This window comes from Mastigoproctus giganteus, chromosome 6 (assembly GCF_048544385.1).
Source record: "Mastigoproctus giganteus isolate SK-2022 chromosome 6, ASM4854438v1, whole genome shotgun sequence".
Taxonomy (NCBI): Eukaryota; Metazoa; Arthropoda; class Arachnida; order Uropygi; family Thelyphonidae; genus Mastigoproctus; species Mastigoproctus giganteus.
Window position 1 is genome coordinate 31,893,743 of NC_143580.1, and position 17,324 is coordinate 31,911,066.

General features: G+C 35.8%; 1 protein-coding gene across 1 annotated transcript in view; it reads right to left on the minus strand.

The window, feature by feature from the left end:
• Positions 1–13,322: 13,322 nt before the first annotated feature.
• LOC150084133 (eukaryotic peptide chain release factor GTP-binding subunit ERF3A-like) overlaps positions 13,323–17,324 on the minus strand; it is a 212,304-nt gene continuing 208,302 nt past the window's right edge. Inside the window, exon 15 of the mRNA XM_090375053.1 lies at positions 13,323–13,717. Within this exon, the coding sequence (XP_090231179.1) occupies positions 13,674–13,717 (44 nt within the window). The 3' untranslated portion in view covers positions 13,323–13,673. The remainder of the gene's footprint in view (positions 13,718–17,324) is intronic.

A 17,324-nucleotide genomic window follows, 5' to 3' on the forward strand; every position in this document is an offset into this window, starting at 1 on the left:
GGGCGCAGCAACACCAGCACTGGACTATCGAGGATTGGAAAACAGTTGCTTGGTCTGACGAGTCGAAGTTCCTGGTGCATCATGTTGATAAAAGGCTCAGAATTTGGCGAAAGCAACATGAATCCATGGACCCGTCATGTCTGACGACTACTGTGCAAGGTGGTAGGGGCAGTGTTATGGTGTGGGGAGTGTTTTCTTGGTACTCGTTGGATCCATTGATACCCATAGATTCACGTCTGAATGCCACAACTTACCTAAACATCGTTGCTAACCAAGTGCATTCGTTCATATTGACAGTTTATCCTCAGTCAGATGGTTACTTCCAGCAGGATAATGCGCCGATGCACAAAACCCGAATCACTATGGAATGGTTCCAGGAACATGACAGTGACTTTTCTTTGCTGCAGTGGCCCGCTCAGTCCATGGATCTCAATCCTATTGAACATCTTTGGGATGAGCTGGAAAAGGATGTTCGCTGCAGGCCTAAACATCCGTCGAATCTCAAGGAACTGCCTTGCACACTCATGTCTGCATGGTACTCTATTCTTGCACAACGTTTTCAGCATCTTGATCAGTCCATGCCTAGACATTCGTCTAGGCATGGATTGAACAATTCAGGCTATTTTGAAGGCTAAAGGAGGCTCAACACGCTACTAGGTAGGTGTACCTAATAAAGTGGCAACACAGTGTAATTCTCACTATTAAATTAAAAAACGGGATATTTTTGCAAATGACCTTGCATATTTGAGAATTGATCGATTTTTTTTTTTTTTTCAGATCCTTAGCCATTGCCAAAAATTGATATTTATATGCAGAAATACTACTAATCATGTCACCTACATTTTTATTTTTTCCTTGTAATTCCAAATTCAGATCACTTAATTTACTGGTTAAATCTGCAAAAAAAGCCAGATCACACAACTACTCCGTATCTTGTAGCTGCTGATAATTATCTCCCCTTTGATCACCAAATTTTTTAAATTTCATTCAGCAAATTTCGAAATCTCTGTAGAAACGTACTCCGACTCAGCTACCTCACATCTGTGTGTAATATCAGATCTGGTTCATTTTCATCGAGTTGCATTTTGAAAAGTCTCCTTTGAAGAGATTGTCCTCTGATGGAATTCACGATTTTGAAAGCTATGACCATAACACTTTTAGTATTTAATCTTTTGCTGGCTAACACTTGTAGGTGGATGATACAGTGGCAACTCAAAAAATATGGAATTTCATCATCCTTCTGGCACAATGCGATGAATCCGTTAAGATGCCCTGTCACTGCTTTAGCTCCATCTGTTGTTATTGATACGAGCTTAAATAGCGGTGATTTCATTTTTTCAATAAAATTTTTGAATGCGTTAAATATATCAAGACCTCTAGTTCTTTCTTTTAACGAAACCATACCCAGCAGTTCTTCTCTAGTGGCAGAATCATCGAAAACCATACGAACAAAAACGAGCAATTGAGCTGTATCACTGACGTCTGTAGATTCATCCAGTTGTAAAGAAAAGAACACATAATTAGCAATATCAGCACGCAATTGTTCGCTCACATTTTTCTTCATTTTTCCGATGCGTCGCATCACAGTATTTCTAGATAATTGCATATCTTGAACAGCACATTTAATATCACTTTTGTTCTTAAATTTTTCAAAAAGAGAATATGTTATTTCTAAAAACGCGTCTTTGATGAATTGACCATCAGAAAATGGTTTGCATTTTTTGCAAGAAGATGACTCACTTTAAATGATGCTACATTTAAAGTGAGTTTTAGATTGTAAATGACTCACATTAAATGATGCTACAGTTAATGCTTTAGATTGTCATGAAGAAATTTTGTTGTGCGAATAATCTAGATTTAAGTTCTTTTAATTTATTTTTTCTAAGGTCACTATTAGGCGGAAAATCCGATTGGTATTTACCACGGAGTGCGTTGAAGTGCTTTCTAAATTTCCTCTTTTGTGTACTGCCACGAAAGCATTGCAAATCAAACAACATTTTTCTTTTTTTTATCATTACCAATAAGTATTCTAGTTCCCACTCTTCATGAAAATGATACGTTTTAGTCTTTTTTCGTAGTATTCATTTTAAATCAAATCAAATTAACGCATAAGTACTGTCCAGTTATTAATATTAAATAAGCTAAATAAGAATTCGATACATACACACGCTCTCCACAACGTAACTGCGTGAATTTTCACCAGACAAGCCTAGCGGCTGCGCGACGACAACAGTAGTTATGTAGTTCAACGAATTTTAATAAGCGTATGCAGGGGGCGCTTAATAATAATAATAACAAAAAAAAACCCAGTTTCTGGGATAAAAACCTTGCTATCTACGCCTGAGATCGACTAACTCGGCCACGAAGTGAGAAAAGCCCATTAAATTTCCTCGCGTCATCGATGGGATTCGAACCCGGGCCTTTTCCACCCAGTGTGGGGAGGACGGTGACGATCCAACTGTGCTACCGCGCAGACCAATAATAATAACAAGTAGATTTTGACTAATTTATTTATTATTACTATTAGCCATATCGTGCAAGAAAGCCTGAGGTTTCTGCTGCACCAGGCAAAAAAGAAAAAAATTTCTGAATTACCCAGAGAGAGAGAGAGAGAGGGAGAGAGAGAATCACCAAGAAAAAGAAGAAGAATGATATGCAGCTCAGGACCCTGGGTGTGCCAAGCCTATACTCACCAAATGTGAGTCCCTGGATATCTTTTGTATATACAGGGTGTCTCAAAAATATACGGCATAACTTCAGGAATGAGTTGCTCATATGCAGACAATAAAAATATTTTATATCAACATAGTTCTGGAAATGCTTGGTTCCCGAGTTATTAACCGGAATGTCTTATCTCCCGCAGGTGATTTCCTTCATCACAAGGTACTGACAGAATCTGGTGGTTTTCCATTCTAACCATGTACTCAAATCAGGAGCAAGCAGGTATGCACTTTATAGTTTACGGTTTAGCGGACGGCAATGCTCTGGAGGCTCGTCGTTTGTACCACAAAAAGTTCCCAGAACGAAGATGTCCAAACAGGTAAACGTTTGAAGGTATCCATCGCCGCCTTTGTGAACATGGGGCCTTTACACCTCGTGCTGCCGACAGAGGACGACCAAGATCTTCGACTCCTGAAGTAGAGGAGATTTTGAATGTTGTGCATGCCACTCCTGGAATTAGCACATGCAGAATAGCAATGCAACTGGCTGTTCAACGTTCGACTATTTGGAGGGTGTTGCGAGAACACCAGCTGTATCCGTACCATCTGCAACGGGTACAGGCCTTGTAACCAGCAGATTACCCTGCGTACATAAAATGCATATCCGCTTGCTCCTGACTGAATACATGGTCGGAATGGAAAACCACCAGATTTTATCAGTACCTTGTGATGAAGGAAATAACCTGCGGGAGATAAGACATTCCGGTTAATAACTCGGGAACCAAGCATTTCCGGAACTATGTTGATATAAAATATTTTTATTGTCTACATGTAGACATGTATAGTATCTTATGTAGGACGGCACCTGAACGAAAGTTCAACTCCGTCTTTGTACACTGTGATGGTTACAGAGCACTGTAACAGGCCAGAAATGTGTGTGATGTTATGTTCGTGCAGTGTGTTGTTGTTTAGTTGTTTCTGGCCGTTTTGTCACCGGGCAGGCGATCACCTGGAAAGCCTGCCCAGTGTCCGTCTACACCACAGGGAGGTAGGCCACAACTGCGCAGGAACCATGGCCAACCTCAACAGTCACGTACTGAATGTCCAAAGAGGGTTTGGAGCAATTCAAAAGAACCCCGTGCCAGCAAGCCGGCAACAGCTCACGCACGCACGCACGCACGCACACACACACACACACACACACACACACAGCAGAAGACGAAGAAATAAGGATGAGAATAGCATAAAGTAAAAAAATAATAATAAAAAAAATATATATATATAAAAATAATAAATAAATAAATAAATAAATAAAAAATATATGTATAAAAAAATAAAATCTTTATCCATTTCTTGCCCACATCTTTATGCAGTGCTGCCCAAAGTGGTCCACAAAGAGAAAAGGTGTATTGTCAACAGAAGTAGTAATGTCATTCAGTCATGATCGGCAGGAACAAGTTCTGATATAATTCTGAATTTTGTTAAACTGGAGTGGTGTCAGAAGACTCTGGTCGATGACGGTATCACTGAGCAGAGGTTTAGTTGAATAGTCTTGATAAAGGATGTCAGAGAAGTGCAGCATCTGTTAAAATCTTTGCGTGTTCTTGAAAGCCACAGCAATTTTGTATATGACGTCATCAGGACGACAAGGCAGCGCACAGTTGTATTATAATTTATGATGTGTTTTCAGTTTCATTTCTTGAATTCACATTGAGGTTGAGAGACTTCCTGCGATTAAAAGCAGCACTGCAGAAGATTTGAAGGTCCTGGAAATTGTTGACAGAAATGAGTATCTTCTCACCTCCAGGACACAAGTTTGGTACTGTTGCCTTTAGAGCCGATCTTAGATCCTCGTAAATGGAGCATTCAAAAAGTACGTGAGGAGAGTCTTCCGGTAGCCCACATCGGCAGGAGACTGTATTGGAAAGTCTGAATTGGTAGAGTTTTGCGTTAAGCGAACCATGACCAGTTAGTATGTAGGAGGTAAACAGTGAGGGTGAAAACCATTTTCTGGTGGATGATGAGAGTAGTGCAGTTACGTCGGGTACGAAATTTTTTGGTGATAGCTCCTTTTTCGGTAGAATTCCATCTATTCTGCCAGGTGTTCACTAACAAATTCCAGCATCTGGTTCGCTCAGTTTTGGGATCAGCCTGAGGGTTAACAATGATTCCCTGAAATTCCATAGAAATGCCTTTGCGGATGTAAAAGCAAAGCCCTCTAAACACAACGTGCAAGTCAAGTGGTATGATGCCTGCAAGAGTCTTTAAAGCTGGAGTTGATACTGTTCGGCAAACGTGAAGTAGGCTAAGGAGAAAACAATGTTGAATAGTGGATAACTTGGTTTGTACTGTTTTGAGTGTAGCCAGGTGGGCAGGAGCAGCAGTGCGTAGCACATGCTTCTTGATTAGACCGAGGTTCGAGCCCGTGACCACCAAATATGGAGGATGCGGAAAGGTCAGGGAATGGCCACCGCGTATCCCCGGAGCAATATTGCCTTAGTTGCTAATGCTCCAAATAACAAACAAACTGTTTTGAGTGCAGTATGTCTAAACTAAAGACTGGCAGCATAGGTTGTAATTGGGCTTATGGCAGCATTGTAAAATAGATGTAGGGTTTTAGTGTTCAGTCCCCAGTCTTGTCTGGTAATTTGGAGCAGCATTGCGGTAAAACTCTTAACTTTGACGGACAGATGTTGAATATGCTCAGTAAAGGAAAAGCGGTGGTCGATGATGACTCCTAAAAATTTGGTGCTTCGGACAAGTGGAAGCGATTTCTTTTCAAGTCTGCGATAGTCTAATTTGTGGTGGTCTGCGATAGTCTAATTTGTGTTTAAAAATCATCTTCGATTTTGTTGGGGATAATTTTAATTTGTTCGTAGAGGACCAGGACGATAGTTCAAAGAGTACTTTATTGGCATAGAGTTCTAATTCAGATCTTGAGTTTCCATTCACTAAAATGATAATGTCATCTGCATACGCAAGTTGTTGCACCTTTTAAAATTCAGTCGTCCTAAGCAGCCAATCATCGAGAACTAGGTTCCAAATCAAGGGACCCAAAATTGATCCTTGGGGGGCAACCACGGGAGACAGATCTGTTAATCTTCGTGCTTTTAGTGATGACGGTGCGATCAGCAAAGTAGTTTCTAACAAGTTTATAAAGGAACTCATTCTTGAAGTTTTGTCGTGTATAATTCGTTTTCGACCGAAATTAAAGCCGCGATCGACTTGTTGGCTACCCCTGCCAACAAGTTGATCGCGGATTTATCATTGACCACATGACTTACTCTGGCAGCCTGTCTCAGAAAACTTCATATCTGACTGCCCAATTACCCCAAACCGCTTTCATTCTCCATTACCCTGAGAATCATAGAGAAATGGTCCAGCTGGGTGGTAACACCACCCAGTTGGACCATTTTTCTGTGATTACTGCTACCTCTATGCAGCACTTTGCATCTGTCAATGTTAAACTTCAGGTTCCACTTCTCAGCCCATCTGCCCAACTTTTCCAAATCCTGTTGCAGCAGCATACTGTCAGTAATGTTATTAACAACCCTGCCAACCTTGTATCATATACCCATCTGAAAACTTTGATTCAGGGTAGAAAAGAAGAAATCCAAGGGTGCAAAGTCAGATGAATAAGCACAATTTGGAAATAGTCGGACCTCCATATAACGAAATCGATTGTTCCCTTGAAAATAATCGTTATACAGAAATATAACCTTTTCAACAATGAAAAATACTGTAAATTCAGAAATATAGTAAAAGATGGGAGAGAAGTGGGAATGGATAAATTTTAAAACAATTTATTAATACATACATATTAAGAAATGACTACTTACATGATGCCCACAATGTATTAGTATACTTTTAAGAATTGTGTCGTAAAATATTTGGTTATTTTTTGTTGTGCACTGGATTCTACTGTACATCGTTCATAAAAATGTTCGCATTTGTTTAAACACTCAGATATTTACTGTTACATTTTTCTTCCCCCTGAAGGCCTCAATGCAACTTTTAACATTGCCCTCATTTTAATTCAACTTATCGTCGATATTGTCACTAGTTCTTTAAATACGCTCCCAAATGTTGGAGTCGCTCGGATATTCTTTAAAAAATTCAGCTACTATGACATCATTATCAACTCCTAAAAATTCGTCAAGAACAATTTCTCTACTGATCAAACCTCGCTTGGAACTCTTTCTCAAGATTGCTCAGTCTTCTAGTAGTTCATCCCTGTTAATTAACATTTTAGCAAAACCTTCTTTTGCGAAACAATTCTTAATCGTTGTTTCCATCACATCTTGACTCCACGCTTTCGCCAACTCTGATATGCACATCCACAAATCTATAATAGAATCTATAGGTTGGTGTCTTCTCAGTATAAATTTTTTTCAGTATGCGCCTTCCGTATTGCATTTTCAAATTCTTGATAATGCCTTGGTCCATTGGCTACAGTTAAGACGAATTATTCAGAATAATTCCACAAAAGTGCCTTACATATCAGCACCTGCCCTGGAAGGAGGGCAGGGCAGTTGTCGACAATCAACGCGATTTTTGTTTCTTTCATCACCTTTCTATTGAAATTTAAAATTCACTGCTCAAAAATTTCTCGTCATTCAAGGTTTTTTTTGTTGTAGTCCAACTCTAAAGACTTTTATTCTGTTGAAACAGCAGGGTTATTTACTTTTGCCTATTAACAAAAGCTTGTTTTCCATTGCCAGCCATATTTGCAACCAAAGTGTAATTCTCTCCTATTTTTTACCACCTAAACATTTATCACTTTTAAAAGTCAGTCTTTAAATGTTCGGCAAACATTTAAAAAACAGATGTTTCATCAACGTTGAATATGCTTTGGACTCGGTAGTCCCCCTATAATTTTTTTCAACTATTTCTTTCCAATGGGTAGTCTTCTTCGATTGCAATTTCACTTTCATCAGAAATAACTTTTTCAAGCCATGACGCTCTTTAAATTTGTCCAGCCAACCAGAACTGGCTTGGAATGTTGTGCTCCATTTTCTTTTATTAATGTTTTGGTCTCAAATCAACTTCATCCACTTAAAAACTGCTTCATCTACATCTTCCCAAAGGCATACTTTCGCATGCTTCAAACTGGCTCCCGTTTCCTCAGTTTGAAAATCGAAACAGGGTTTTTCACAATAGTTGACATACTACTAGCAGGGACATCAAATTTTAAAGCAGTTTCTTTCTTTTTTTTTTTTTTAAAGGCACTATTAAGCACTTACACCTTTTCACATTACACTCAAAGATTTCCACCTAGACACTGTAAGGTTACTTGTACTGCAGTTAAAACAAAGCTGAAATTAGGGACCACTTGTAGCTACCATGTAAACAGTCAGGCGAAATTTAGTGAAAGTGTGGATGACTCATTACTTCGAAACAGATGAATTTCCGAAATAAAGGAAAATCACTCTCTCCTAATTATTGGATTATTACAGTAGAAAACAGGCTGATCAGAGCCAATGCCCACGTCGGGAATATACCTTAATCTTTGCCAATTCTGATATGCTTCTATGCCGACAATATGAAGACTACTATTATCTTGACTATTATACTACTACATCTACTACTGTGAAAACTACTACTAAGTTGTACAGGTTTTACTTCTCAGCCATTGCTGACCTTCTGGGCAAAGGCCTTTCTCAAACTGACATCTTTTACTGTCCCTTTAATTAAAGGGAATAAAAGCCTTTAATTCCACTTGGTTGGCCAGTTTCCTCCTGCAGGGTTTTAATGGCACCACTGAGTTGTAAAATGTTTTAGCTCTTAATTCATGGAATTAAAGCCTTTAATTCCACGAATACTTTTAGCTCTTAATTCTTGCTTTCTACAGCATCAGCTTTATTGCCTCAAGGCCAGAGGTACAATGCGTACCCTGGTCTCTTGAAATCAGTTCGTTATATGGAAATTTTCTTCATTATACGGAAACTGTTTTCAATGTAATGACCAAGGGGAAATCAAAAAGGTTCACTACATAGAAAATTGTGCTATATGGAAGTTCGTTAAAGAGAAGTCTGACTGTATTTCAGTTTTTTCTGGCACATTGACAAGATTTCATGATCACATTGTGCTTTCTATCTTCTGGTAAGGAGTCAGAAGTCTGGGAATCCATCTAGCAGACACTTTACTCATATGCGATTGTTGATAATGATGTTCTCCACAGATCCTACACTAATTTGGAGTTCTGAAGCTTGTAGCATCACTTTGATGCCAAAAAGTGATCTTCCAGGATTAATACCTCAATTTTTGCAACTGTACTTACAGTAGTTGCAGTGCATCCCAGAATTTCTTCATCATGCACTGAGGTTCTTCCACATTTATATTATTTATACCAATGTGCAACAACACTAACCTGGATAGTTTTCTCCATAAACAGCAATCATTTCTTCAGGGAATGTTTTCCCCTGCAGAAAGAGGAACCAAATCACTGATCTGTATTACACTTTATCCAGTGTGATACTTTACTTCATTCAGTGCACCACAGAATAAAAAAGTCAGATTGAAACAAAAACTTATGGTTGCTCTAGGGATTTCAAGGTATCAAACAAAAAAAAAATTTATTCTTTTGTTTTCCCAGTGCTTGTCACATCTGACTCAATGTTGCACTGCAGCCCCCCCCCCCCACACACACACAAAGTAGGTGCAGTTGTCTGTTTTCACTGTACACATGGTGCTTACCACATTCAATTTCTACATTCCCTGTCTGAGTGGCACTATGTTTCTAATAATCATATGATGACCTTTTTTGATGAATTAATATCTGAAATTCTCCAAATTTTACCACTCCTACCAATAATGTAAAAGCACGTGCCTGTTTTTTTTCTCTTAGTAACACAAACAAAATGCCCATATTTGCCTGTCCCAACGAAGCCCCTAAGCAGGCATTACTTCTTACTCTATTTTTCTAATTTCTTTTATTTGATTTGATGAGACCATTCAGTGAATAATTCTCTGTTTTGGTGCACTATTATTGATATTTCCCGGAAGCAATTTTTTAAAAGTTTTTCAGACTTCGTTGATTTGCTGTTACTACTAGTACGTCTCCAGATCAGCTCTTTTGAGGTTCTACAATTCTCTCTGAATAAAGGAGGGCATCTTCCTTTTTAATCCAAACAGGGGACTTGCAAGAGGGGCACACTCCCCTCCCTTTTCTGCAAGTCCCTTTAGACTTCTCTGAATTATAGAGGGACATGTTTCCAGTGGCAGTGGAGACAGGTTTCTGTCTTTGGCATACTGATTTCTAAGTTGGTTGCCTTCTTACCAATACAGATCTTTTGAGATAATATATAAAACAAATTTCCTACTTGCACTCCAGCAGGATGACTATATAAGGAAGTGTGGTAGGAGTACTACTCTTGTTTGCTCTTTTGGCCTTGGGAATATTATCCTCTCCTTCCAGGTTTTCAGCCCTGCCATATGAAGGCAAGAGTGGTGCTACTTAGTGGGTCTAAGTGAAAAAAAGTGTTATTAAAAAAAAAAAAAAACAGAAAGGGGCATTAAAGAAAGGCATCTTTTCCTGGTCTACTATAATTAAATATACTTAGTTTTGAGCCTTGTGAAACTAGGAACTTATATAAAGATAGATGCACACTAGTTGATCATTTTAGTCACTAATATTGCTTGTCAACTCAAAGACAAGGATGGAGGGGGGGTTAGTTTACAGCTTTCACAGGTAGCCAGCAACAATCTGAACCTAATTTTTATAAGCATTTAAAAATATACATAACATACATAGAAATTGTGAAAAAGTAATGTGATTCTCTATTTCATGATTACACAGCGAAGCAATTTCCAAAATTGTATTCAGTATGCCTATTATGTTCTGAAAGCATCAACAAATTTTTGTTATGCAGTATTGCATGCCATTATTCTTTAGATATTGACATAAATCTGATTAACCAGAGGATTTAAATAAAATATTAAAATATATAAAACAAAACCATTTTTTATATTTTAAAAAATTCCCTTAATAATAAAATATACACAGATTTTCTATAAATCATTTTAATTCTCCTTGTGGAGGGAAGAGCAAGTATCAAATACAAAGCACGTAGTACTGTACATGTAACTGCAACTGGTGCTACCAAAACGTTTTTTAATGTTAAAAAAAAAATTACATGTTAAGAGGTACAAATATAACATACACCCAGGAAATATGCATCTTATATCCAAGACCAGATTCAGAAATAGGATGGGGATTTTTTTTTCTTTTTCACAATTTTATTTGAAAATGTGGAATGAATGAACAGCTGCTAGAATTAACAAGGTTAACACTAATCCAAAAAATAGTATAATAATAAGCAAGATAAGGGATGTTACTTCATTTTGAATATTTGTACATTCCATATATATTTCAGTGGATTTTATAAAATAACTATTGAAGGCAGCTATTTTATAAAATTCAATAAAATGTGCATAACGTGCAGCTGTTCATCTTAATATTACTCCTTTAAATACACCTGGAATATATTTGAAACAGGTTTCAAATCACTTTTGATGAGAATGGATTACAGCAAAGATCCAGAAAATCCCAAGATGGAATGATAAATAGTTCCACGGATTTTAAACAGCTGAACATTTTCCAATTTCTTATATTAACATATAATTAACAACAAAATATCTTAAAAACCATATTTTCCAATTTCTTTATTAATGGCAAAAATAGCCAATACTGTGTGTGCATGCATGCATTCATGCATGCACATGAATACAAAACAGTTGAGGTATAAAAAGATGAAATTAGTTCTTGTATAAATCACCACTGCATGTAATAAACTAGAAAATATATCATGTAAAAATTTGTTTTCTTTAGGTCAAAGAAAAAAAGTTTATAAATAAGTCGAGAGAGAGAGAGAAAAAAAACAAAACATTAAATTAGCAAACTAGACAGCAGTCTGAGCCTATTTTTTCATGAAATAGGCTTCAATTACTATCAATTAAATTGGAATATGATTTTTCTGGTTTTAATGTTCTTTGCAAATAAAGATATATTTTAAAGCTTCACCCCTCAACTACCCACCACAAATGTAAATGCTAAAACCAAATCTGAAATATGAATTTTATAACAGTGGAAAACTTATTTCTTCTAGTGCTTGTAAATTTGTTTTATATGTGCATTTGAATTATTTATATAACAATACTATAATTTTATCTGTTTCTTCTTTAAAAAGATATTTACAAACTATGCAGCACAATATAGTAGTTTCCACAACAATAACTGGAATAAGCCAGCTGCAGTAAAATACTCAGTGGCACCTAAACTTATGTACAAGTATACAGTAAACGGCTTTGCCTCAGGTTGCAATGAGTATGGTCTCACCTCCTGTTATTAGAGGGAGAGAAATTTCATCAGCACATACTGCAACTGAAAGCCGTGTGCAGTCAATAAAAATTATAGCAAGATATGCATGTCAGATATCCTCACTCATACAGAGGAAACATGTCACTGGAATTATCCAAATTCAACAGCATGGTGATTTTTCCATTAACCCCTTGTTTAAACTGTGTGTGTACTTTCATGGAAAATAGCAGTTGTAGAGGCTAATTGTTCTTTCTTGCAAATATGATCACAGAAAGGTAACTTTACAGATTAGTATGGTTATATATATTTTTTAAAACTAATATAGAATTTTAAAATATAAGCACACAAAACAAAAATCCCTTATCTTACTTCAGTTATGAGCAAATTACCAAACATATATATATATATATATATATAAAAAAGATCACTATCCTCAGATACTTAAATTTTTATTAGAAATATAACTACGTAATATGGAAAATAAATATTTTATAATGCAACTTTCTTGTATGTATATCAGTCACAGATGTTAGTAGTTTCCTATTGTATTATCAACATTTAGAAAATTAAGCACTGCCAACAATTTTAAGTTTAGCACACACTTGCTAAATGTATGAGTTATGAGACCCTCCAAACAGCAAATTACCTGAACCTATAATTCATAATATTACAAATTAAAGTATAAATTCAATTAAAATATAAAATGATATGAAAAAATGATCAGAGTGGTAATATTAATAAATATTTGGTAACTACTGAAGTAAAAGAAGCTAAAAATGGAGAAAAATATTCACCAAATAAAAGAAAATGTGAGGGAAAAAACAGTTTTAAATAATTTTGAGGTCCAAGTTTAAACAAGTTACTGAATTTTATTTATGTGAAAAAAAGATTTTAATCAGTGTAAATTACTGCATATTAAATATCTAAGCATAAAAATAAACATAAATTACTCCTTTTAAAATAATCGAGACATGTTAACAATAAAAACAGGCAATGAATTTATTAAATTTTGGGAATACATGAACTCCTGCTACAAATGAACTTGGAAAAAAGTATAAAATAATGATTTTTTTCCCCCAATATATATTAAGTGCAGGATTAACTTTTTATAATATATGAGGATAGTATCTTCTTAAAAAAAGAAGTATATAAAGAAATCAAGTTAAGCTCTCATACTTTTATAACTCCCTTTAAAATAAGGGAAACTTTCATTACCATCAAATAAAGAGCCATAATCCACCAACAATATGATGAAAAATTCTTCTGTCATGATTTAAAATATTTTCTTTTCTTTTCTTCTTTTTTTTTTTTTTTTTTTCTCTTTTCTTTTTTTGCAAGTTTCTACAAGGATAAATTTGATGCATATCTCCACCACTAAAGCAGTATATTTCTCAGCTGGCATAATTCCTTTATAGATTTCATATACCTGGTTTAAAAGTGTTTAAGTTTTTTGGATTTTTTTTACAGAAGTTTCATTACTTCTTTAAAATGTTACAGACTCAATTTAGTTATGCTTGCTTTACTACCAAAGTAAAAAATAAAATAGGAGAAAATTTTCTTTGCTTCATTGCATAAGTTTATACAGATTTTTGGATAGCTGCAGGAAGTACAGATCCAGTCATGGTGAACAGTTAGCAGTTCATTCACATTTCAATAGTTAGGAGCTTCCTGCTTTCACTGAACCATAATGCTATCTATTCTACAACTCGTAGTACTTTACCAATAGCAATAGTCTTTCCTGAAAAAAATAATGCAAACATTCCATCAGAAAATTTATAAAAAGAGCCATTCAGAAGCTTATGTTAACACTTACTAAAATATTATAATACTTTTTTATATAAGACATGCAATTAATTCTTGAATTAAAGCAGAAAATATACATTTTAAATTCTGTTGTACAACTTGTCAAACAATACCAACTGAAGAAATAAACAGATTTTTGACTTTGCCCTTTATATCTAGATTTTCCACATATAACAAGTTCATTTAACAAGTTTTTACCAGCATTCACTTGCCAATAATTATGATAATTCATTTATATCTATCCATAGCAAGATATGCAAAGACTGGCATTCAAGAATATTTAAAACATTTTTTTATAAGCAAGCAAAATGCACATTTAAGCATATTTTGTATGTAGCAATAACACCAGTTTCTATTTTAAGATATTATTTCATGACAATGTAGAATCATTAATTTTTGATTTTCTTAAAATATAAATTATTTCAGTAAAGTATTACTAAATTACTGAAAATGGATTCTGCAAAATAGGGGGGGGAAAAAAAGAGTTGTAATGCTGCATTCATGACTTGGAGTTAAGAAATATATGTGGTTTCACCAAAGGCATCTAGATAAATTTAAGGCTCACGATAAAGTTTCAAAATAGATGAACCGATTCAAATAAAATCAGTGTTGTGGGAAAATGCAGTCTGGTAATGCAATAAAAAATTACTAAGGAATGCAGTAAAAGATCCTATTAAAATAAAATCCAGCCATATTAAGGTGGGAAAGTAACATCTTCAAGAGTTTGGTATCAACAAGCAAATTGGAGCAACTATTTCACTGATAAACAAGCTATTCCCTAATTTAGGCAAAGGAAGAGAACACACATCACTGAATTATGATCACCAACCTAATACCATGTTCGACCACCATTCGCATGGACAACAGCTGCTATTTGCCTAGGCATTGACTCCACCAGATGTCACCTCACTTCCCATTCACATCCCACAGGTATTCAACTGGATTGATGTTGTGGGAGGGAGAAGGGGAGGGACAAATTTGGAGGCCAATCAAGGTGGGTGATTTCTTCAGCGTTCTCCAAATCACTCATGCACTATGCATGAGTGATTTGGAGAACGACACAGCACACTATCACCTTGGATCTGTTACTGTCTGGGGAAAAAAATTAAACACGGTAAGGTGCACATGGTCTCCCAAGAGCCACCAGTGGACCTTACCAGTGAAAAGTTGGTCCATATGCACCAGGGGCTCTAGTTCTTGCCAGCAAAACATGCCCCATATTAAACAACTACTGCCACCTGCCTGGGTAGTGGGTACGTCCACAATGGGTCCATGGGCTCATGTTGCTTGCACCAGATATTTGGACTCATCTTTCCAGCACACTTGTTTCCAGTTCTCCAGTGTCCAACCAGCATGTTGATACCACAGCATTTGCCATCAACAATGATCAGTGGTGAAGAGAGGATGTCTCTTGGGTTCTCCGCTGTGGAATTCCCATACATCGGAGTGTACAGTGCATCATCATTTGCGATATTGTTCATGCATTCCCTATATTATGTTGTGATTTCAACCGACACACAGTGATCTGCCATCGGGTCTTACAATGCACTGTACCCTTTACTTAGTTAACCAGGGTTGTGACAATGAACGAGACATGTCGTTTCTGATATGGAGGCACCCAATGCAGGAGCTCCCACAATCGTGCCCATTCGGAACTTCGTGAAATCTTTATTACATCCCACAACTGCTACTTTATCACTCTGATTTGAAAAACCAGATGCAAATTATCGCTGCTCTAGCATATGAAGCTGTTCAGCTTTTTATACTACAAGCTATGCAAGCATAGTCCATTATGAATGGAGTGTGGTTATAATTGTGTGTGTGTGCGCGCGCGCGCACGCGTGAGTATATACACTTGGTCGTCGACTTACGACCACAAAAAATTTGATTTTGTAAATTTCATTTGTATTAATTTTTACATTAATTTTAGATTGTATTTTTGTGTTTACAGTACATTATGTACAGTATTATTTTTCAAATTATGACAATACTGTATATGTAATTATAGATCGTAGTTTTGTTATTTTTTATAAACAGTATGAATAATAAACCAATTAAAATGTACAGAGCGTTTGAATTTAACTTCCTAGAGAGAGATAGCCTAGGCGCAGAAACGAAGTAAAAGATAAAAGCATTACTGTATTTAAAATGAAAAATAAAAGATGATAAAAATTTAAAAGATTATAAAAATAAATTATAAAGATAATAAGAAGATTAGAAAGGTTAAAAAATACTGTTAATAAATATATGGCCGACATACGACCAGATCGACTTACGACCTGTCAGTCAGAACAGAAGTCGGTCGTAAGTCGACGACCAACTGTGTGTGTGTGTGTGTGTGTATATATATATATATATATATATATATATATATATATGCATATTCCTCCCCCCCCACTGTGTATAAATACTAAATTAGCATGAAGGCAATCAAAAAAATGAACTAAGATCTCACTCATATTTACAGACAATACTTGGAATAAATTTTTACATAATTTATTAACAAGTGATGAATACTTGTAGCGTACTGGTCAAGAACAACTGGTTTAGGAGACCTTGAAGAGTTTTACCACCATTTTGAAAACATTCTACATGATACCCTGCATATACCACATATTATCAATCACAAATTTAAAGACCAGAAGTGCACTGACATCAGGATGTTGGCAGTTTTAACTGCTGCAACAACTGCCATTTTCAATCACCATTGGAGTGAAACCACATCCTAGATGTAGGATATGGTTTCACAAATCTCAATGTGGTTGGGCTTCATCTTGTCTGAACAACACACACCGTAATCATTCAAGTTGCAGGCAGACAAAGTTCTCCAGCATATCTGGGTATTCATAGGAATTGACAATCTGTACCACAAAGAACACAACACAACACACTGGCCATTAATTTTGGACTGATATGTTCCCTTGCAACGTGTGATTTTTTGATGGCCGAAATCTACTGTAAGTAGTGGTGTCAATGGAACTCACTGTAGAACAGTTCACCTTGCTGTTGGCATTAAGACCACTGCATTACGAGTAAACTGTGGTAATGTAGTTAACAAAAAAATAGGATGAGAAAGTTCTCCTATTTCATAATGTTATATGATTTTATTCAAAAAATAAAATGAATTACAGAGAAGTCTGGTAATAATTATTACAATGAAAATAGGCATACAAAACCATCAAATAAGTGACACACCCAAAAAGAAAAAAAAAAAAAATCAGAAAATCCTATACCAGAACTTGTAAACTGCATTAATGGTTTACAGGCCACACCAACAGTTCTAGAGTCCACACTAGCATATATTCTTTCCATTTCTTTAATTTCTTTTCAGTAATTCTATGCTGATATATACAGACTCAATGTACTGAAGTATGGAAATACTGAAAGAAATATGCATATACATATTACTATATGTGAAGTTTGCACAAGAATTCGTAAATCATCCAGTCAGAAAGACTTCTGAAGAAATGTACTAAATATGAGTGATTCTTATTGCAATTTTATAAAATTTTGAACTATCGGTAAACATTTCAGTTTTCAAA